Source organism: Dipodomys spectabilis, unplaced genomic scaffold (assembly GCF_019054845.1).
Source record: "Dipodomys spectabilis isolate Male_0828 unplaced genomic scaffold, ASM1905484v1 ptg000119l, whole genome shotgun sequence".
Lineage (NCBI taxonomy): Eukaryota > Metazoa > Chordata > Mammalia > Rodentia > Heteromyidae > Dipodomys > Dipodomys spectabilis.
Genome location: NW_024870796.1, coordinates 4,777,826 through 4,801,580, shown reverse-complemented (window position 1 = coordinate 4,801,580; position 23,755 = coordinate 4,777,826). Strand labels below are relative to the sequence as shown.

General features: G+C 49.0%; 1 protein-coding gene across 1 annotated transcript; it reads right to left on the bottom strand.

The window, feature by feature from the left end:
• Positions 1–3,607: 3,607 nt before the first annotated feature.
• Gm2a (GM2 ganglioside activator) lies at positions 3,608–12,154 on the bottom strand. The gene is made up of 4 exons (XM_042688941.1): positions 12,016–12,154; positions 8,159–8,320; positions 4,804–4,986; positions 3,608–4,034 (listed from the first exon to the last, which is right to left on the bottom strand). The coding sequence occupies exons 1-4, from the start codon at positions 12,109–12,111 to the stop codon at positions 3,879–3,881; spliced, it is 597 nt and encodes a 198-aa protein (XP_042544875.1). The 5' UTR covers positions 12,112–12,154; the 3' UTR covers positions 3,608–3,878.
• Between the last annotated feature and the right edge of the window lie 11,601 nt (positions 12,155–23,755).

The window sequence follows — 23,755 nt, the reverse complement described above, 5'->3', positions numbered from 1 at the left end:
CTCACAGGACTTTTTTTTTTTTTTTTGCCTGGGCTGGCTGTGAACCACAATCCTCAGATCTCAGCCTCCTGAGTAGCTAGGATGACAGGTGTGAGCCACCGGTGCCCATCTACCTTTTTGGATTTTAGATCTCTTTTATATCTCTGTATGAAAATCTTCAGTCATTCATGACATAAACTTCACATAGTAGAGAGGATGCTGCTGATCATAGTATCCCAGGCAGGGGATACCTGTGAATCTGTTTTCACTACGGCAGGTGCTGATGTGGCTATACTGAACCACATTTAGGAAAAGTCTTTATTGGTTCCCATCTATAATCCTGGCTACTCAGGAGGCTGAGATCTGAGGATCGTGGTTCAAGCCAGCCTGGGCAGGAAAATCCATGGGACTCTCATCTCCAATGAACCACCAAAAAGCTGGAAGAGTCTGCCCAATGGCAGAGCACTACCCTTAAGCAAAAAAGCCAAGCAAGGCCGGGCATTGGTGGCTCACGCCTGTAATCCTAGCCACTCAGGAGGCTGAAATCTGAGGATCATGGTTCCAAAGCCAGCCTAAGCAGGAAAGTCTGTGAGACTCTTATCTCCAATTAACTACCAGAAAACTGGAAGGAGCGCTGTGGCTCAAGTGGTAGAGCACTTGTCCTGAGCTGAAGAGCTCAGGGACAGCGCCTTGGCCCAGAGTTCAAGCCCTATGATCAACAACAACAACAACAAAAGCCAAGCAAAAGCACAGGGCCCTGAGTTCAAGCCCCAGTGCTGGTACACACACACACACACACACACACACACACACACACACATATATGAATACATATGAGGGAGAAGGAGGAATTTTCTATGCTAAGTGGAAGAATCACAGGCATACAGGTAGAAAAGTTAAATCCAGCCACTGGCTCAACCTGTGACTTTTCTAGAAGCTCCAGGGCAAAGACCCCCCAAGATCTTCCTTCAGTCTTGGTTACTCAGTGAAATGAATGACTAGGCTACTTGTTCATTAAAACCTTTTTCAATACGCAGAAAATTGTTCAAAAAGTGTGATTTGTCCTGCAAACTCGTATAAAAATCATTTTTCAATCAACAACCCATTGCCCTGAAGATATGAGTCGGTAAGAGATAAGTGTATTTCTTCACAGTCTCGTTATATATCTGTCTTTAGGTAAAATTTACACTCCTGTTCATTTCCCAGACAGCCGGTTCTAGTGGCTCATGCCTGTAATCCTAGCTAGTCAAAAGGCTGAGATCTGAGGATCGCGGTTCAAAGCCAGCCCGGGCAGGAATGTCCGTGAGACTCTTACCTCCAATGAACCACCAGAAAACCGGAAGTGGCGCTGTAGCTCAAGTGGCAGAGCACTAGCCTTAAGCTGAAAAGCTCAGAGACAGCGACCAGGCCGAGAGTTCGAGCCTCATGACCACCATCACCACCACCCACAAAAAGATTTCCTGTGTGAATGAGGAGATTCAGGATGAATGAGAACTAGAAATGTCACCGGCTGAAGGACCCAGGGACGTGACACATAGGTTGTTGAAGTCCTGCTGTTACAAAGCTGTGGTGATGGCTCCAGAGAAGCAGAGGTAAGAGCAGCGTATGAACAAGAGCAGAGCTGTGTCCTAGCAATGTCTTCCCATCCCCGGTACCTCTCCCAAGACGTTCCCCCTTCACACAAAGGAGCAGGAGACTCAGCAAGTTAGAAAGATTTATTGCCATGTGAGATCTCAAAAAGGGAGGCTGGTTTGGGGGAGAAGGGGGTGGTGGACAAATCCAGGAACCCTGACATCACATCCATCCTCTAAAGTGGGATCCTCCTTGCACAAAACAGCTGCTGGGGAGCCCTCCCTTCAGCAACCATTCCTTTTTTGTTTTGTCCCCGGGGCTTAGAGGCTGCAGAGCTTGAAGCTCTGAGAAAGCCATCTAAGCTTTCTCTTTGGGGCTGGATGCTATAGATTTGGTGCCTGTGGAGGGAGAATTCATGCCAGAGAAGTTGTACGAGACTAAAAAGACAAAGCCTACCAGAGGTCATAAGCTGGACACCCATGAGCCAGATTTCTTTCCCCTAAGAAGGTCACACAGCCTTTTTGACCTGCCCTAAGTGTACAAAAAAGTGATAATAGTAATTGCCAATTTTTTTTAAAAAGTCTAAGATTTCATATCAAAAATGTGGAAAGTTGGCCTTCCTATAGGAAAAAAAATTGTGTTTGAGGACAACTTTGTTATTCTCAAAATGGCAGCCACTGGGCCTGCTCAAAGCAGGAAGGACAGACAGACTGGACACACCCTGAGAAATCACATCCTCAGCTTGACACTGACCTTGAGCACTGGGCCCAGGGCCCAGGTGACTTTTTATATTATTTATCTGGGGATAAGGTGAGGGATATTTATCCTGGCCATGAATACCAAGGAGTATTCAGCACAAAAGAGCAAGTGGAGACTGGAGGTCGGAGGCTGGAATCAGGTTCTAGAGGCCCTGACTTGTGTCTCTTTCCTGGTTCTATTGGCACACTTGAATTCATTTAAAAAAAAAGTGTCATTCTATAATAAATCTCGGGGCTGGGAAGGTGGCTCAGTGGTAGAGCGCTTGCCTTGCATGCATGAGGCCCTGGTTCAATTCCTCAGCACCACATAAGCAGAAAAAGCTGGAAGTGGCTTAAGTGGTAGAGCGCTAGCCTTGAGCTGAAGAACTGAGGGACAGCGCTCAGGCCCACAGTTCAAGCCCCACGACTGACAAAAAATAATAATATAAAATAAATCTCACACAAGAGCCAACACCAGTGTCTAGTCTGTCTCTCCAGGTGCACCTGAGTGGATGTGAGGTAAAATTAGAAAAGAATACAAATTTAATCACACAACAGTTTTTTGCTGGTACTGGGGCTTGAACTCAGGGTCTGGGCGCTGTCCCTGAGCTGATTTTGCTTGAGACTAGTGCTCTACCACTTGAGCCACAGCACCACGTCTGGGTTTTTTGGTAGTTAATTGGAGATGAGAGCCATCTGGACTTTTCCTGTTGGCTTCAAACTGTGATCCTCAGATCTCAGCCTCCTGAGGAGCTAAAGTTCCAGGCATGAGCTTGGAATAGAGCTTTTTTAAAAAAATCATATTTTTTTCACTCCAAGCCTAGAGCTCTACCACGTGAACCACACCTCCACTTCTGGCTTGTTGCTGGTTCATGGGAGAGTCTCCCCAAGTTTTCCTAGTTTTGAACCTCGATCTGCAGATCTCAGCCTCCTGTGGAGCTAAGGACTTAAGAGCTAGAGCCACCAGCACCAGGTTGGGGGGGGGGGGGGGCCAAGGGAGGAGAGAATAATACTTTTAAGAGGCTGTGAACAAAGGAACAAAGTCACAAGGTATTTTTAGGAAGCCAAGATAGGGATCATGGTGAAGTTAAAATCCCCAACCTTTTGGATTCCTGGTCCTTGACGGTTTGAGAAATAAAAGAAGTTCTTAAGAGAGAAGTACAGGGGCTGGGAAGGTGGCTCAGCGGTAGAGCGCTTGCCTCGCATGCGTGAGGCCCTGGGTTCGATTCCTCAGTACCACATATACAGAAAAAAATCTGGAAGTGGCGCTGTAGCTCAAGTGGTAGAGTACTAGCCTTGAGCAAAAGCTCAGGGACAGTGCCCAGGCCCTGAGTTCAAACCTCAGGACTGGCAGAAAAAAGGGAAAGAGAGAGAGAGAGAGAGAGAGCGCACAAGTCCATGGTATGAGGGGCCATGGGGGAAAGTGACAGGCAGATCAGATGTCTCCAGAGGTCCTCAAAAATGCCACACCCTTCCTGTGGCCAGGGCCCTGGCCTCGACTGTGGATGTTAAGAGGCAGGAAGAGGGGGAATACCAAACGGGGAGCACCGGGTTCAGCACCCCTTCCTTCCTGTGGTGGCGGGCGCCATGTTATTTGCCCCTTAGGGACACGGCGATCTTGATGCAGGCCAGACGCTCCCCTCTGCTGCTCAGGATGCTCTGTACCCGGTAGTTCCCCGTACTGAGCCAGCTGGGCAGCTCCAGGTCGGGCAGCGTGAAATCAGAGGAAGGCAGCGAGTAGGTACCCTGTATAAAAATGGGTGTGAGGTCAAGGGGAGAGGGTGGAGGAGAGTCTCCTGAAACCAACCCCGTAGATCTCCAGTGGGTCCTCAGATTCTCTAAGGACCACAAAGGTGAACGGCCATAGCTAAAGGTCCAAGTTCAACATGCCCATTTTACAGATGGCTAAGTTGAGGCACACAGAGATCTATCAGCAGACCCTCTCTCCACACCCTTCTGGCCCTTTGGACTCTCTTAACTACATCTTTCCTAAGCATTTACTCTTTTTTGGGGGGGGGGTGAAGGGTGTTGGTCATGGGGCTTGAACTCTGGGCCTGGGCATTGTGGTCCCTGTGCTCTTCAGCTCAAGCCGAGTGCTCTACCACTTGAGCCACAGCACCACTTTCGGTTTTCTGATCATTTATTGGAGATGAGTCTCACGGACTTTCCTGCCCAGGTTGGCTTTGAACTGCGATCCTCAGATCTCAACCTCCTGAGTAGCTAGGATTACAGGCGTGAGCCACCAGCGCCCAGCAGTACTTACTTTTTGTTGTTATTGGTGGTGGTGGTAGTTGTGGGGCTTGAACTCAAGCCCTGGGCACTGTCCCTGAGCTTTTCTGCTCAAGGCTAGCACTCTACCACTTTGAGCTACAGCACTACTTCTGGTTTGCTGATGGTTTATTGGAGATAGGAGTCTCACGGACTTTCCTGCCCAGGCTGGCTTTGAACCACGATTACTCAGATCTCAGCCTCCTGAGTAGCTAAGATTGCAGGCCAGGGCCTGGCTAGTACTTACTTCTTTAAAGGGACAGTGGCAGGGAAGGCCGTAGGTGTACAGGGGCTCTGGGCAGGTTTGTCCTGGGGGGATGTAATTATCAAGCATTTCGCAGACATTCTCATAAGTACAGCTGCCCAGCTGCTCCACACAGGGGATCTTCACCCAGAAACCGGCCACTTCCTTCTCCACGGTCAATTCCACCTGGGAAGAAAAGATTTGGTGAGGAAGGAGTTAAAAAAAAAAGTTAAGGTACTCTTTCTTTCTTTCTTTTCTTATTTGTTGTTTTATGCCAGTCCTGGGGCTTGAACTCAGGGCCTGGGCACTGTCCCTGAGCTGCTCATGCTCCAGGCCAGCACTCTACCAGTTGAGCCACAGTGCCACTTCTGGCCTTTTCTGCACTTGTGGTACTAAGGAGCAAACCCAGAGCTTCATGCATGCTAGGCAAGCACTCTACCATTGAGCCACTTTCCCAGCCCCACCTCCACTTTCTCCCACACCCCTCCCCATTCCAGGCACTCCTCTTTAAAAAGGCCAGCAGCAATCAAGTTGCCAGTATTCACAAATCTGATCCTGAGATAACGACTTTGTAGCATAGATCTCCATATTACACTTTCCCTTGCCCCTGGCAGGCATTAGTAATCAAATGTGGAGTTCCTCTCCTCTCTCAGAACCATCCACAATCTTACAAGCCTTCCAGTTATCACCATCCACCAATCAGAAATTAACACATGTGGGCTGGGAATGTGGCTTAATGATAGAGTGCTTGCTTAGCACGCATGAAGCCCTGGGTTCGATTCCTCAGTACCACATAACACAGAAAAGGCCAGAAATGGCGCTGTGACTCAAGTGGTAGAGAGCACTAGCCTTGAGCAAAAGAAACTCAGGGACAGTGTCCAGGCCCTAAGTTCAAGCCCCAGAACTGGCCAAAAAAAAAAGAAAAGAAAAGAAAAATTAACACATGTGCTGAAAAAACTAACTGGCTAACTGTAGCACTGTTTACTGAGTTTCTCCCCAAGCCTGCCCACTAGTACTAGATTTGAATTCAGGGCCTTAGGCTACCACTTGAACCACAGTCCCATTCTGGTTTTTATTGTTATTGTTATTGTTATTAGGCTTTAGTTATTTTTATTTTTTTTTTGGTAGGTCATGAGGCCTGAACTCTGGGCCTGGGTGCTGTCCCTCAGCTCTTCAGCTCAAGGCTAGCACTCTACCACTTGAGCCACAGCACCACTTCCGGCTTTTTCTGCTTATGTGGTGCTGAGGAATCGAACCCAGGACCTCATGCATGCAAGGCAAGCGCTCTACCACTGAGCCACCTTCCCAGCCCTGCTTTATTTTTTCAGATAGGTTCTTTTGCGTTGTTTTGTTTTGGGCGTAAGAGCAGGGGGAAAAGGGGGGAGTTAACCAGTCCTGGGGCTTGAACTCAGGGCCTGGGCACCTGTCCCTGAGCTTTTGTGCTCAAGGCTAATGCTCTATCACTTGGAATCACAGCTCCACTTCTGGTTTTCTGGTGCTTAATTGGAGATAAGAGTCCCACAGACTTCCCTGGTGGGGCTAACTTTGAACCACGATCCTCAGATCTCAGCCTCCTGAGAAGCTAGGATTACAGGCGTGAGCTACCAGCACCCAGCTGGTAAAGGCTATTTAAATGCTGCTCAGAAGCCAGGAAGAGCAGTTTCACCTGCTTTTAGCTCTAGAGCAGCTGCACAGCATGGGCATTCTAGAAACACCATGGCCAGGCACATGCCCAGCGTGGGCTGGCATTGGCACCCAGGAATCCACAAAGGGGGCCCAGGAAACAGTGTTCACACAACACAGGCAGACAAACAAGCCAGTGTCCCTTCGGCCTCTGATCTGGGGTAAATTCTGTCCTGGCGCCTGGATTGGAGGGCACCGAGCTTGGCTAGCAACCCTACCATTGAGTACCAAGTAAATGAAGGCAGTGGCCCAGCCCAGATACAGAGCATTGCTGCATAGACCCGACTTCCGTCTGCATCCACAGACCCAGCTAACAGGGACTGTCCCGTGGGAATCACTAATTAACTTAGTGATTGCTCAAGATTCCCAAGAGGCAAGAGCTGTGATTGGGTCAAGTCTAGGCTTGTCCCAGAGACAGGTTCCCAATCTAGAATTTATTTTATTTTATTTTATTTTTTGGTCAGTCGTGGGGCTTGAATTCTAGGCCTGGGAGCTGTCTCTGAGCTCTTCAGCTCTAGGCTAGCACTCTACCAACTGAGCCACAGCACCACTTCTGGCCTTTTTCTTTATGTGGTGCTGAGGAATCGAACCCAGGACCTCATGCATGCCAAGGCAAGCACACTACCACTGAGCCACCTTCCCAGCCCCTAGAATTTATTTCTTCAGTTAACTTCTTTTGTTGCCAGTTCTGGGGCTTGAACTCAGGGCCTAGACCCTGACCCTGAGCTTTTGTGTTCAAGGCTAGCGCTCTAGCACTTGGAGTCACAGCTCCACTTCTGGATTTTGGGGATTTGTTAGAGATAAAAGAGTCTCATGGACTTTTCTTGCTCCAGGAAGCTTTGAACCATGATCCCCAGATCTCAGGCTCCTGAGTAGCTAGGATTACAGGTGTGAGTTACCTATACCCACCCCAAATCTAGAAGCTTTAAAAAAAAATAATTACCAGGCACTGGAGGCTCATGCCTGTAATCCACGCTACTCAGGAGGCTGAGATCTCAGGATTGTGGTGCAAGCCAGCCCAAGCAAGAAAGTCTGTGAGATTCTTCAATTAACCACCAGAAAACCAGAAGTGGCTCTGTGGCTCAAGTGGTAGAGCACTCACCTTGAGCTGAAGAGCTCAGGGACAGTGACCAGGCCCAGAGTTCAAGCCCCACGACCAACAAAAAGAAAGAAAGAAAGAAAAACTCAAGACAAAACTAGTTTTAAGATTGCTGAGGCCAGAACTATTCTGTAGAACATAGAAGAACATACTAGAAAAGTGGTGATTCTTCCTAGAGAGTAAATGACTCCAATAAATGGATTTTCTACTGGGGTAGAAGAGATCAGGAAGATCACAGTTCAAAGCCAGCCCAGGCAAAACGTGAGTAAAACAGTGTCCTCCCCCCACCCCCATCTCAACAAACAAGCCAAGTACGGTGGTGCCTCTCTGTAAACTCCAGAGGTGTAGGTAAAAAGATCATAGTCCGTGGCCAGTTCCAGGCAGATGTGTGAGACCCTTGTCTGAAAAATAACTCCAACACAAGAGGGCTGGAGGCCAGTAGGGCCAGTATGAGGCCCTGAGTTCAAGCCCCAGTACCACCACCAACACCTAAACAAAAACTGCCACCCATCGTGGTCACTGAGCCTTCCCCCCCACCCCCCCACCTCTACCCCTAATTCACTACCCCGTGCTCACCTTTTGAGGGGAGCTGAGGGGGACTTGGGTCTTCCCCTGGACGCTCACGGTCACGTTTCCAGGAACAACGATGGGGTCCGGTTCCAGCGTGAGGCTCTGAATCACTGCAGGGTCCTTCCATTTGTCACAATTGTCCCACGAAAAGCTGCCTAGCTTGGAGAGCTAGACGGTCAGGAAAAAGGAGGAGAGGCGTTGACCATCGAGGATCATCTCAGAAAGAAATGAGCTGGAAACAAAGCTACACAGAGAATGTCCAGGCCCTGAGTTCAAGGCTACAGAGCTCTACCACTGGAACCACAGCACCACTTCTGGCTTTTGGGTGGTTCACTGGAGATAATCAGATCTCAGCTTCCGGAGATTACAGGCGTGAGCCACCACACCCAGCCCTGCATCTTAAGCGGAGGTATTCACGAGTTGCTGCCAGGGTGGTAAGCGTGCACGTTAATGCTCATGACACCGTCCTACAGACAAAACATGAGCTGGCCCAGTAAATCACGGCCATGAGGCACGCCACCTCCGCTTCCTGCCATTCGTTCCAGAAGATTCTTTATATACCTGGCAGACCTTCCCTGTCCTGGAGCTTCCTGAAATGGGTCTCCATTCCATGGAATGAAAGGTCATGTTAATGACTAAGAAAGACAGGTCCTGGGTAGGTTACCAACCAAGGTTTCCTACAGTGTTCACTCCACAAATATTTATGAAGCAATGATTGCTGGCCCTAGGCTCCTAGATATAAACAATGAGATCTGGTCCCTGCCCCACCTAGTGGGGTTTACGGTCTACTGTAAATAAATCAGTGGCTTAGAGGAAATGAATTAGAAGCTAGGGAAGTGGCTCATCCAGCAGACTCCCAGTGTGTAAGCAGAGAGCATATGCAAAGGTCCTGAGGCAGAAGACTGGGTGGCCAATAGGCTAGATATGCTGTATGAGGGATGGAAGGGTGGCCGGGGCATTTAATGCCTGATGTCACTGGTGATGGTAACCAGGAGGTTGAATTGCCTGTGGGGTAATGGAATACCATGGAAAGAAAGCGTTTTACTCTGCTTTATGGTTTTGGGTGGACGAGAAGGAGGCAAAGTCTGGATCTAGGGGCCGCACATCACAGTAAATGAATGACTGGAAGCCAGGCACTGGTGGCTCACACCTGTCATCCTGGCTATTCAGGAAGCTGAGATCTGAGGATCGAGGTTCTAAGCCAGCCCAGGGCAGGAAAGTTGCTGAGACTCTTATCTCCAATGAACCACTAGAAAACTAGACTTGGCGCTTTGGCTCAAAGTGGTAGCACACTAGCCTTGAGCAAAAAAAGCTCAGAGATAGTACCCAGACCCTGAGTGACCGACCAAAAACAAAAAAAACACTGGAGCAGAATCGGGTACCACTGTCGACCTCGCTACTCAAGAAGCTAAGTTCTGAAGATCACAGTTCAAAGCCAGCCCAGGCAGACAGATCTGATCTTCTCCAGCTAATCCCCAAAAGGTCGGAAGGGATTAAACACAGCCTAGAGTGAAATGCTAAGCAAAATCATAAGACCCTGAGATCGAGCCTCAGCACCAGCACAGAGAGGTGAGCTGAAGGTGTAAGGTAAGAGAACTTCTCCCAATTCTAAAGCACCCTGATTCACACTGTAGGGTTGACTCTGGGCTCAGGGAAGTTTCTAGAATACACTTCATTGGTTTCCCACTGCTGGGGGTACCAGGCCTGGCACAAAGCATTAGCCATCCCTGCAAAGAGCAAAGGCCTCAGGAAACAGAAACTCGGTACAAATCACAGGCCTGGGTTAAAAATCCTACCACATCTGAGACTGCAAATACCTTACCCCCCTCCCCTCCCTTCCATTTCCTCACCCATGAAAGGGGTGTAATTACATGTGTGGAAGGGCTAGCCCGAGGGTATGAAGTTTGCTGGTAGAAAGCCCAAGGTTTACACCTGTAATCCTAGCTACTCAGGAGGCTGAGACTTGAGGATCACAATTCAAGGCCAGCCTGGGCAGGAGAAAAGTCTGTGAGACTCTTTATCTCCAATGAACCAAAGTGGTCCCTTCAGCCATAGCCCTGAAACTGAAAGAAGACATTAATGGGGAACTCATGGGGCTTGAACTCAGGGCCTGGGTATATGTGCTGAGTTTCTTTTTTGCTCAAGGCTAATGCTCTTCCACTTGAGCCTTAGTGACACTTCCATCTTTTGTTTTTGTTTTTGTTTGTGGGGGGAGAGGGTGTAGTTAAAAGAGGGTGTAGTTGGAGTAAGTCTCACGGATTTTCCTGACCAGGCTGGCTTCAAACCATTATCCTCAGATCTCCGCCCCATGAGTAGCTAGGATGACAGTAAGTCACCTGCATCCAGCTGATTTCATAGTTTTAACAAATATACATCAATCAAACCAGACACTAATGAAGGCAACTCAGTGAGGAACCAGATTTCCAAGAGGAACTGCATCTTGGTAGCTTTGCTGCACATCTAAAATGATTACAAAATTAAAAGCTTACTTTCAAAGAAACAAAGCCAGTGACTCAAACCTACAGTCCTAGCTACTCAAACTGAGATCTGAAAATGGAAGTTAGAAACCAGCCTGGTCAGGAGAACCGTTAGGACTTCCATCTCCAATTAACCACCAAAAAGTGGAAGTGGTGCTAAGTGATAGAGGGTCACCTTTGAGCGAAAGAGCTAAGGGACAGTGTCCAGACCTTGAAACCAAGCCCCAGGCCCAGCACACAAACAGAAACAAACAAAACTCACAAGATCTAAGCACCTACTTTGCATACTGCAAAGATCTAAGCACCTACTACTACCACTACCTAGCTATCTACTACTCTACCCAGCGGTCCAACATCTGGCCCAGCTCAGTCACGGAGGAGGAAGTGAAATTCAGTGAAACTAAAACATTGGCTCACCCCACTACCTCCCCTACGTCCCCACCCCACCCTCAACCCTGCAGGAAAGAAGATAACAGATAAAGATCAGCCTTGGGCTGGGGTGAAAGCTGAAGGACTAGCCCCGAGATCTTGGATAAGATGGAAGGACTCTGCTGTCTCAGACCTTCCAATCTGGGAAGGCTGCAGTAGCCAATGCATGCAGGCCACCCAAGAGACGTGAACAGAACCTCTAAGCACGCACGTGCACGCGCGTGCGCACGCGCACACACACACACACACACACACACACACACACACACGGACAAGGGGCTTTGCCTCTGGCAAATGAGGCCAAAAGGTCTACAGTCCAACAATTCAATGGACAAGACAGGCTTCCCACCCCCTGGTGGGGGGGGGGGGGAGGGAGGGCGGGCAGGTGAGGTCAAAGCCATAGGCTGACATCACTGATTTTGTTCGAGATTTTTGTTTTTGGAGCTTTCTCCTTTCTGCACAGACCATTGCACTTGGATCACCTGCCAGAACTTTTCTTTTCTCCCTGGGTGGGGCTTGCAGCCTGGAATGAAGGAGATCTGCAAGGAACAAGCTTGGAAAATGGGGGAGGAGGGGAGGGAAGCAAGGGGGGGGGGGCTGGACATTTGTTAACCAGATGGGCAAGTGTGCACCCTTTGACCTAAATGGGGCTCTCACAACCCCCCCACCCCCGAATTGCTCAGAGCTTTCAGGTCAGAAAAAAAAATAATTAACTACAAAACATATGTAAAGATGGGGTGCTAAGCCTCTGACTTAGAGGTGGGATGGGGGGGTGCAGGGATCAGGGTGAGCTGGGCTGCTGCGGGCAGATCGAGCTCTCTGCAGAAGCAACCCTCCAGAACACAGCGATGAACCCCCCTGCATCCCTTCCTCCACGACCCACCCCCACCCCGCACCCCGATATGGGAGGAGGTCGGGGAGCTTGCAGGACGGCCTCGCCAGGCCGGGGTCACTCACCTGGTTGGAGCCGAGGCGCGCCGGGGTGGCGGGGCCGGCGAGGAGCAAGCCCAGGACGGCCGCCAGGAGCGGGGTGGGCGGCATCGGGGGGCGCATCGCGGCGGGGAGGTGCGCCCGGAGTTGGCTCTGGGCACCTGGGCCCCGGCGCCTTTAAGAACCGGCCGGGATTGTTTATGCAAAAAGGGTCGTCGCGATGCAAATCGCAGGGCAGCCATTGGCCAGCGCGCTGCGCCGAGCTCCACCCCACCCGGGGCGGGGCCGGGGGGGGAGGGAGTAGGAGCGGTCTTCGCTGAATCCGTTCCCCGGATCTTCCTGCGTGCCACCCCCCTCCTCCTTCCCAGCGCGGACGTCAACAACCTCTTTCTCTCTCTGCCAGGAAAACGAAACTAGAGGAGAAGGGGAGCCGAGTGTGAGGGACCAAATGGCGCTTAGCACGAGGGAGGGGCGGGGCCGAGGGCAGGCGGGGGCGGGGCTACTAGTGCGAGAGAGGCGGGGCAAAGCACGGTGGTGGGGCGGGGCCTACCGATTGGGGCGGGGCCGGGCGCTGTGAGAGGCGGGGCCTGGCGCTGCGAGGAGGGGAAGGGGGATGGAGAGGCGGGCTAAGAGCCAGAGCGACCCGATTGGATGGGAAGGGGGCGTGGCTCGGTGGGGCGTGGCTTGTCCAGGGGCGGGGCCGAGTGCCAGGGAACCGCGAAGCTGTGATTTCCGAATTCTTGCTGGTGACTGTCACCGCCCGATGGTACTTGGGGAGCCCAGATGTAGCTTTTCAACCCCAAGCCCTTCGCAAAAACGTCATACTCTCCAGCAGTATGCGTCCCCATTCCTGGGTGACGAGTCACTCTGACTTTTTTCAAGCCATCATAATAACGAGGTTTAGTTCAGCGCTGTAGGGCGTTGCTGGGAACGTTTGAGAGAATCGTGTTCTTTGCACGGAGGAAACCCATTGGCGGTGAGGTTTTGGCTTTGCCACGGTGACACACACACAGCCCGGAAGCGATGGGGGAGCTTATGTACACCCTTGCCCAAGAGCTTGGTAGGTTGCTGGGAAAAGATGTATTTATAGATACATATGTATTTATTTATACATATATATATATATATATATATTCCCATGGAGTGGAGTTTACCACTCAATTGTCAACTCCACAGGAGTCACTGATGAAGACCCCAATGCATGACAAATAATATTTTGTGGAGCCTGGTACTGGTGGCTCACATCTGTAATCCTAGCTACTCAGAAGGCTGAGATCTGAGGATTATAATTTAAAGCCAGGCAAGACAGAAAAGTCCTATCTCCAATTTACTACCAAAACCCTGGAAGTGGAGCAGTGGCTCAAGTGGTAGAGTGCTAATCTTGAAAGAAAAAAAAAAAGCTAAAGGATAGTGCCCAGGCCTTGATCTCAAGTCCCAGTACCAGCAAAAAATAACATGAAAATAAAATGTTTAAGAAGATGGAAGGAGCTGGGTGCAGGTGGCTCACACCTAAAATCTTAGCTACTCAGGAGGCTGAGATCTGAGGATCAGGGTTCAAAGCCAGCCCAGTCAGGAAATGCCATGAGACTCTTATTTCCAATTAACCACCAGAAAACCAGAAGCAGAGCTATGGCTCAAAGTGGTAGAATGCTAGCCTTGAATGTAAGAGCTCAGGGAAAGTGTCCAGGCCCTGAGTTCAAGCCCCATAACCGGAAAAGAAGAAGGAGAAGGAGAAGAAGGAATAGGAGGAGGAGGAGGAAGGAGGAGGAAGAAGGAGGAGGAGGAGGAAGGAAGAGGAGATAGAAGGAGGAAAGGGACACAGAGAGGCATGTTCACCATGGGGTAACTTTAAGTCTGTTGGCCTCACCTTCCTCATTTACCAAACAAGGATTTAAAATGATGATGATGATAGCGGTGGTGATGGTGGTGATGATGATGATGATGATGATGAACAAAGGAATCCTGTAGGGAGCTTCTTTTAAAATAAATAAATAAATAAGCATAAGCTCCAAGCCAGTGGCCAGTGGCTCGTGCCTATAAACCTAGCTACTCAGGAGGCAAAGATCAGCACGTGGTAGGACCCAACCAATGCAGTGTTACTTTTCGGATCAGCTTATTGTCATAGGGACAACCAATCAGCTCACAGCCTATCATATGAGACCCTCTAGACTCACAGCCACGTGGGGAAGAGAAGACAGGGAGACAAGAACACAGCCTGAGCAGCTTCTTGTGTGGGGGCTTCCTTCCTGGAGTTATGGAGATGAGCACCGGAGGGAGGCTCAGCAGGGCTGGCAGTGGAGCTGTGACACTGGCAGATGCTGTCTGCCGCTGAGCTCCAAGGTGAAGGAGGAATGGCCTGCTACAGAGCTTCCACCCTAATGGCCTGTGCTAGCTGCAAGTGATGCCAGTACGTTGTGGGAGCTCTGCCCACCGAAGCAACATGAGAATGGTCTTTATATACCCGAGCCCCAGTAGCTCACGCCTGTAATCCTAACACTCAGGAGGCTGAGATCTGAGGATCGCTATTCAGAAGCCAGCCCAGGCCGAAACTCCATGAGACTCTTATCTCCAGTGAACCACCCAAAAACAGAATATGGGGCCGTGATTCAAAGTGGTGGTACACTAGCCTTGAGCAAAATTGCTCAGGGACAGTACCCAGGCCCTGAGTTCAAGCTTCACAATCAACAAAAAATAAAATAAAGAGGAAAAAAGAATCGCTATTGTTCTTTATTGACACAATATTATTCTTAAGACAGCCTTGTTATTAGCAATGTGGAGAGTTAGGTTTACCGGGAATCAGGCCATTAAAATGTGACCTCAGAAAAACTTTTAGGTGGTTTTTCAATATTTAACTTAATCACATGTACGCATCCACTTTTCATAAGTTCTCATGCTCATATATTTAAGACCTACTTATATATTCTGCATCATTGTATTTGAGCCTTTTGATTCCTGTCTCAGCCTGTTTTTTTTTCTTCTACTTGGGAACAAAGCTGTAAGACAAAGTTTAGTCTACAAATTTCCTTCCTGTACATAAATATTTCTGTTTTATTTTTCTGAAAACATATCCCCAGTGCCTTCCTCTATTCCTTTCCTACTTGCTAATCCTCTTTGTTTCTAACTTGTATCTTTTTTTTGTCAGTCTTGGGGCTTGAACTCAGGTCCTGGACACTGTCCCTGAGCTTCTTTTGCTCAAGGCTAGCACTCTACCACTGGAGCCACAGCACCGCTTCCAGCTTTTTATGTGTGTGTAGTACCAAGGAATCGAACCCGGGGTTTCATACATGCTAGGCAAGCACTCTACCACTGAGCCACATTCCCAGCCCCTAACTTGTATTTTGGAATAACCCCCTTATAACTTTTTTTTTTGCCTCCTAGCCCTGGGACTTGCACTCAAGGCCTGAACACTGTCCTTAAACTTCTTTTGCTCAAGGTTAACATTTTACCATTTGAGCCACAACAACACTTCTGCTTTTTGTAGTTAATTGGAAATAGGAGTTTCATGAACTTTCCTGCCCAGGCTGGCTTTGAACTCCGATCCTTAGATCTCAGCCTTTCGAGTAGTTAGGATTACAGGTGCAAGCTACCAGTGTCTACCCTCTTAGAAACTGGAATTTAGGCAAAATGGCTTCTTCTTCTAATAAAATACTCTTAGTAGCTTGCATACATTTTCAGCAAGATTTGAACTCAGGGCCTCAAGCTTGCTGGGTGAGAACTCTACTTACCGTTGAACTCTCTACTTACTCTCTTTTTGTCTGTTCGGGTTTGAGATGAAAACCTGTACAGTAGAAAAGATATGAGTCATGGTACCTGGTCTTTCATGAAGACGTGGGAAGAAAGCAATCAAACTGGTCCTCTATACAAAAACAATTTACAAAAGCACCTCTGTTAACAGACTCAGATAAAAGAAGGTTCGTTGGATCCCAATCACACACAACAGAATGCAACAGCTGAAAATTAATCTGTGGAGAGAGGACAAATGATGTCAAAGTAGATTGTTTACAGCTGCAAAAATAGAACAGTGAAACCCATTAGAATTGTTAGGGGAAGAGGGAAAATGGGGAAAGGGAAAGGGAAGGTAAGACTGGAATATGCTGTAAATATGTGTAACAATGAAATCTCCCCACCCCACTCCAAGTGAGTTCTAGCCACTTTCCCCAACATGCCAAAGGAACGCTGAAAGGCAGAGGTCATTCATGGGGCTTGAACTCTGGGCCTGGGCGCTGTCCTTCAGCTCTTCAGCTCAAGGTGAGCGCTCTACCACTTGAACCACAGCACCACTTCCGGTTTTCTGAGTGGTTCATTGATAATAAGAGTCTCACAGACTTTCCTGCTCGGGCTGGCTTTGAACCATGATCCTCAGATTTCAGCCTCCTGAGTAGGCAGGATTACAGGTGTAAGCCACCAACACCCAACTAGTAGATTTATTATATGGCACAGGTATGCCATGGAAAGAAGGCCTTTGGTCCATCCTCAGCCATCCTTTGGGGGCGCAGACATTTGCCTTAACTTAAACAGGGAGAATTGGGGGGCCACAAGGGCTGAGAAGGTTTGCACAATTCGAATCATTCCCAAGTCACAAACACAGTGTTTAAGAGGTAACCTGAAAGCCAGGCTGACAGGTAGCTCACGCCTGTAATCCCAGCTAACTCAGGAGGCTGAGATCTGAAGATCACAGTTCAAAGCCAGACCGGGCAGGAAAGTCCATGAGACTCTTATCTCCAATGAACTACCAGAAAACTGGAAGTGGTGCTGTGGCTTAAGAGGTAGAGCGCTCGCCTTGAGCTGAAGAGCTGAGGAACAGCGCCCAGGCCCAGAGTTCAAGCCCCATGACTGACAAAAAAGTCAGTGATATCTGACAGGTATCTGCTTTCCTGTTGGGGTGGGGGGAGAGGGGAGGAGGGGACACACACTTCTGTCTGGCTTCTAAGATGCTACAAAATATCTGCACGAGAGAATGGCCCAAGGTACAAAATAGACAAGGCTTCAAGGCCTGGTCTTTATCCAGCTCTCTGAATTCCTGGACCCAAGTCAGGAGTAGCTTATAAATACTGCTTCTATCTCACATCGATGTGAAGTAGATGGGCGTTATAAAATGTTATTTGCGGGGCTGGGAAGATGGCTCAGTGGTAGAGCGCTTGCCTTGCATGCCTGAGGCCCTGGGTTCGATTCCTCAGTACCACATAAGCAAAAACAAAAAAGCCGGTAGTGGGGCTGTGGCTCAAGTGGTAGAGCGCTAGCCTTGAGCTGAAGAGCTGAGGGACAGCGCCCAGGCCCAGAGTTCAGGCCCCACAACTGGACCCCAAAAAAAAAAAAAAAAAAAAGTTATTTGCTGGGTCTGTTATAAAATGTTATTTGCTGGGGCTAAGGTCTCGGGGTCAGCATGCCAATTCTGAGAAGCCCGTGCCCTGTATCCCTATCTGTTTACGAAAATCTGTGAAGTTTCTATTTCTCCCGGGCTGCCCTGTTTTCCTCCGTGTGATGAATCAATTTCCCCCCCCCCACCCACTTGCAACAGTCTTGTTACACTCCCTCTCCAATTGCGACTCTCCCCCCCTCCCCTCCCCGACCAATTCCCAGAGCCCAAGTGATGTGACTGCACCCTAATTAAAAAAAATAATTCCACTTGGAGCCGACCAGCAGGTCTGTACCCCAAGAAAGACTTGAGTCCACATCGCCTCTCTTTTCTAACACAAGGCACTCTGATGGTTCATGTCTGTCATTCTAGCTACTCAGGAGGCTGAGATCGGAGGATCACAGCTCGAGGCCAGCTTGGGCAGGAAAGTCTGTGAAACTCTCAGCTCCAATAAATTACCAAAAAAAAAAAGCCAGAAGTGGAGTTGTGGCTCAAGTGCTAGCTTTGAGCAAAAAAAAAATTTTTTTTAAATCTCAGGTTGGGGCTGGGAATGTGGCTCAGTGGTAGAGTGCTTGCCTCGCATGCATGAGGCCCTGGGTTCGATTCCTCAGCACCACATAAGCAGAAAAGCCAGAAGTGGCACTGTGGCTCAAGTAGTAGAGCACTAGCCTTGAGCTGAAGAGCTGAGGGACAGCGCCCAGGCCCAGAGTTCAGGCCCCATGACCAACAAAAAACAAAAACAAAAAACAAAATAAAAATCTCAGGTTGTTGCTGATTTCAGAGGGAATATTCACTAATAAATGTATGATGTATTAAAAAAAAAAATCTCAGGGACAGCACCCAGGCCCTGAGTTCAAGACCTAAGATTGGTGCGTGTGCAGGTGCATGCGCATGCGCGTGTGCGCACACACACACACACACACACACACACACACACACACTTATTTATTCTATTCAAGGAGAAAACCTGTAAGATGCCACAATAGTCAGGTTCAAGGGAAAACCCCAAAGAACAAGCAAACTAGGAAGCAGGTAATAAATCCAAAAGCCAACTGACCTCTTCTATCATGATAGAGAAGTTGCTAGAAAAGCAGGCAAGGAATTGAGGCCTATATAATTTGCAGATGGTAAGATAAACTTTGAAAAGCCAAAACCTGCCTCACTAGGAAAGGAGGCAAAGGGCTACAAAAGAATAAGGAAGTAAGACGGATCAGAGAGAGAGAGAGAGAGAGGATGCTAAATCTTTAGCAATAGAAAGGAGACCAACCAATGAACCAGAAATCCAGCTTCAAGAACTCCAATTTTCCCTATTTAACCTAACACCAGGGCTGGGAAGGTGGCTCAGTGGCAGAGCGCTTGCCTTGCATGCCTGAGGCCCTGGGTTTGATTCCTCAGCACTACATAAGCAAAAAGAAAAAAGCCGGAAGTGGCACTGTGGCTCAAGTGGTAGAGTGCTAGCCTTGAGCTGAAGAGCTGAGGGACTGTGCCCAGGCCCAGAGTTCAGGCCCCATGACCGGACCCAAAAAAAAAAAAACCTAACACCAACTTCCATACAGAAGAAGATGGCCACAAGATGAACTGAAGGCCATCTTTTCATCTCTTATCAACACCATGAGCCCCCCCCCCTTTTTTTTTTTTGCCAGTCCTGAGGCTTGAACTCAAGGCCTGGGTGCTGTCTCTGAGTTTCTTTTGCTCAAGGCTAGTGCTCTACCACTTGAGCCACAACCCCATGTCTGGCAAGCTTTGCAGTGCAGACTGGCTTTGAACCGTGATCCTCAGATCTCAGCCTCCCGGGTAGCTAGGATTACAGTTCCCTGGGGTTTCCCTGCACCTTTGAGTCTTCTGTTTTAGGCCTTGGAGTGATGGAAATGTTTGATTAAGCAATATGCTTTTCTCTGACTAATCTGTCTTAGATGGTATAGAGATGCAGGCTTTTTCTGTGTATGTGGGACTCTAGGAATCGAACCCAGGGCTTCGTGCATGCTAGGCAAGCATTCTACCACTAAGCCACATTCCCAGCCTCTCGCGGGCACTTTTGATGGAGAAGAAATCCTTGCTCTAGAGTAACAAGGCTCCACACTAGAGGTATTTAACCCCACCAGTTGGTGGAGGGTAGGATAAAGAGAAAGGTCACTATTTCCTCTCTAGGAAAGTGGCGGAGATCTTTTCCCTATCTTTTCTGTTTTCTGAAATAAGACAGCAAGACTAGAGCCTTGGGCCTTCCCAGTGATTACAAGGCAAAGTTTCTGTCCTTCGGAGTTTTCATGTCTTCTGGCCCTTTCTTCTGCTTGGAGACGGGCTGGCTGGTTTCCAGTGTGCCTACCAGATTCCGCAGTCTTTAATCTGGTCAAGGGTTTCACTCTGGTGATTGCCCAACAGGAGCCGGGTAAATCAAGCAGGTTGATCAGAAACTTGGTGTTTTGCAGGGCACCAGTGGCTCATGCCTGGAATTGTAGCTTAACTCAAGAGGCTGAGATCTGAGCAGCGGTGGTTCAAAACCAGCCCAGGCAGAAGAGTCCATGAGACTCTAAGCTCCAATTAACCATGGGAGAGAAAAGTCAGAAGTGGAGCTGTGGCTCAAATGGTAGAGCACTAATCTTGAGTGAAAAAACTAAGGTGCAGTGCCCAGGCCCTGAGTTCAAGTCCCAGTACCAGCCTGCATGCACTTGCACGCATGTTCATGCACACGTATGCACACACACACTCACACAATGTAAGAATCTTGTCCCTTCTTAGATCTACAGCTAGCTCATCAGTCATAGCCATAATTTCTAGAGTATTCTACAACCTGCTTTATTATTTATTTATTTATGAGGCTTGAACTCTGGGCCCAGACACTGTCCCTGAGCTTTTTGCCCAAGGCTAGCACTTTACCATTTTAAGCCACAGCTCCACTTCCGGTTTTCTGGTGGTTCATGGGAGATAAGAGTCTCACAGGGCCTTTTCTGCCCAGGCTGGCTTTGAACTGCGAGTGATCCTCAGATCTCAGCCTCCTGAATAGCTAGGATTGCAGGTGTGAGCCACCGGCACCCTGCTCAACCTGCTTTACCCACTTATTCAAGGAACACATCCCAGACAGAGCAAATGCCAGGGTCCCAGGCTTTGGGGGACAAAGCAGAATCTGCACTGCACTCTCATTCCATCAGCTTCCACCAGATGCCTGCAGACCCCCTGCACCAATACATTCCACCAGCAGGGGGCAGACGATGCCCACCTTGAGTTCACTGCTGCCACACCAGCTCAGGCCAAGCAGAGCTAAAGCTAACCCCCCCCCCAATCTCGTCATCACTTTCTTTCCTTCTTTCTTTCTCTCTCTTTGTTATTTCCCTCCCTCCTTTCTTTCTTTTTCTTTCTTTCCCTCTCTCTCTCTCCCTTCCTTCCTTCCTTTCTTTCTTTCTTTCTTTCTTTCTTTCTTTCTTTCTTTCTTTCTTTCTTTCTTTCTTTCTTTCTTTCTTTCTTTCTCTCCATCTCCCTTTCTTTCTTTTTTTGTGCCAGACCTGGAGCTTTAGCTCAGGGCCTGAGCACTGTCCTTAAATCTTTTTCCTCAAGGCTAGCACACTGGAACCACAGCTCCACTTCTGGCTTTTTTTAGTGGTTAATTAGAGACAAGAGTCTCACCAGCTTTCCTGCACTGACTGGCTTCGAACCATGATCCTCAGATCTCAGCCTCCTGAGTAGCTAGGATGACAGGCGTGAGCCACCAGCTCGTAGCTGTGACTTATTTTTTCAATCGAAGTTGGAAATGCCCTTTTATGTGTACTCCCCAGATATTAAGGGCAAACGGTTTAAATCTTTATGGAAATGTTGCATGTGCTAAAAGTGAGTCTATAAGACAGGTGCACCCCAAAACTTCCAGTGGGTATACACCACAACCACCGACCCCCCCCCCCCAGTGAAATACTAGGGCTTTAACATCTAAACATCTTTATTTTACTTTGTGGGGAAACTGAGGTCCAAAGGTAAAAAGGTTTCCTGGAGCAATGCCAAAGGTCCTGACCGCTGGTCCCAGGACCTTGTCTGTCTATCACCCAAGTCCTTTCTGGTAGGGACTGTAATAGATCAGGCAGGGCCCAGCTCCAAGCAGCAAAGGGGAGCCCCAATGAGTTGGGGAGGTCGCCAGATCCCAAGGGCAGGCATGGGGGGGTGGAGGGGGGATCTATTTTTAGCAGACTCAAGTGTGCCTTCTCAGCCTTATTTAGACATTGGGCCACGGGATGAGCAGAAGGCTGGGGGGGGAGGGGAAGCCCCCTTCCCCACTCCCAGGCTCCTCTAATGTCCCTGCCCACCCCCTGATCATGCTTTCTGGGGGGCTCCCTGGTGGCTGGAGATAGCCAGCCCTTGCCTGCCATGGGTGTGGCTCTGTCCCATGAGCTTGCTTCCTCTTGATCTTCATATTTTCCCACAGAGTCCATTCTGGAAATCCAGGGTAGTTGGGATATTGAGGCTTCACATTCTGGGAGAGACACAGATCTCTTTCTGAAATATTTATCTTGGTGGTTTACAGCTCAGGTTGTGGGAGAGTTCCATAGGACTGAGTTCAAATCCCAGACAGGAGCACAAGCAACTTGAGCCACAACACCACTTCCGGTTTTCTGAGTGGTTTGTTGGAGATCGGAGTCGCATGGACTTTCCTGCCTGGGCTGGCTTTGAACTGTGATCCTCAGATCTCAGCCTCTTGAGTTGCTAGGATTACAGGTGTGAGGCACTAGCCTCTGGGAAAAATGGATGTTTTCTTTCATTCCCACCTGAAGGGCTTTTATACATATGGTGCAAATGGTAGCATATAACTCATTGGTACAGAAGGAAAAAATTGGGATAAAAAGCGACGCTGTGGCTCAAGTGGTAGAGCGCTCACCTTGAGCTGAAGAGCTGAGGGACAGCGCCCAGGCCCAGAGTTCAGGCCCCACAACCGACAAAAAAAGGTGGTAGGGGGGATAAAAATATGGTATCAGTGGCTCATGCCTGTAATCCTAGCTACTCAGGAGGCTGAGATGTGAGGATCGTGCCAGAGAAGGAAAGTCTGTGAGATTCTTATCTCCAATTAACTACCAAAAAGTGGAAGTGACACTGTGGCCCAAAGTAGAACACTAGCCTTGAGCACATAAGCCGAGGGACAGGGGCTGGGAGAATGGCTTAGTGGTCGAGTGCTTGCCTAGCCTGCATGAAGCCCTGGGTTCGATTCTTCAGTACCACATACCCAGAAGAAGCCAGAACTGGTGCTGTGGCTCAGGTGGTGGAGAGCTAGCCTTGAGCACAGAGAGGCTCAGGGACAGAGCCCAGACCCTGAGTTCAAGCCCCAGGACTAGTGGACTAGCATAGGAGCACGCATGTGCACACACACACACACACACACACACACACACACACACACACACACACACACACACACACCCCAAAAGCTTAGTATATCAGAATAGACTGCTATCCCCCATAAAGATAGTAATTAAGGCTAGATCCTTTGTTGTTGTTGCTGTTTTGGTCAGTTGTGGGGATTGAACTCTGGGCTTGGGCACTGTCCCTCAGCTCTTTCGCTCAAGGCTAGCGCTCTACCACTTGAGCCACAGCGCCACTTCCGGCTTTTTCTATTTATATGGTGCTGTTTATATGCATGCGAGATAAGCACTCTACCACTGAGCCACCTTCCCAGCCCCAGGGTTTGGTTTTGGTTTTGGGTTTGTTTTTTGTTTGGTTTTTGCCAGTCCAGGGGCTTGAACTCAGGACCTGGACCCTGTCCCTGAGGTTCTTTTGCTCAAGGCTAGCACTCTACCACTTGAGCCACAGCTCCACCTCCAGCTTTTTCTGTTTGTGTGGTATTGAGGAATCGAACCCAGGCCTTCATGCATGCAAGGCAAGCACTCTACTACCGAGCCACACTCCCAGCCCCTAGATCATTTGTTACACTGAGGATATGGAACCTGTGGTGTAATGTTGAAAAGTAGGACTTAGGGAAGTAATGGAATCAGGACATTATCAATACATTGATCCAATTTAGATGGTGGTAAAAGCTGAGGAAATCAACCCAACTGACCAGTGCCCTTGGACCCATCTCCCTCCAGCACCCTCCCTCCCTCCCTCCCCCCCTCCCTCCCTCCCCCCCCCTCCCTCCCCCCTCCCCCACACCCTTCCATTATGATGTTCTGACTCACCACAACTCAAGAAACAATGCAATCAGCCTGAGCCAAACTGAAGCTTTCTTCCTTGAAGTTGATTTTTTGCAACTTTTTTTGTCACGGTGAGAAAAAGCAAACCAACAGAGACCTTCAACCCAGAAAGCAATGGAATGGTTACTCACGTGCCAATGGCTCAGGCCTCTGATCCTAGCTACTTAGGAGGCTGAGAACAGAGGATGGAGGTTCAAAGCTAACCTGAGCAGGAAAGTCCAGGAGACTCTTGTCTCCAATGAACCATAAG

Bases quoted from the DNA above. Each gene is read 5' to 3' on its own strand.
- Gm2a (XM_042688941.1), bottom strand. From the start codon at position 12,111: ATGCGCCCCCCGATGCCGCCCACCCCGCTCCTGGCGGCCGTCCTGGGC. The intron at 4,987-8,158 runs GTGAGCACGGGG...TTTTCTTCCCAG, and splicing joins CCCTCAGCTCCCCTCAAAAG to GTGGAATTGACCGTGGAGAA. The intron at 4,035-4,803 runs GTAAGTACTAGC...ATTTTTATACAG, and splicing joins GCCACTGTCCCTTTAAAGAA to GGTACCTACTCGCTGCCTTC.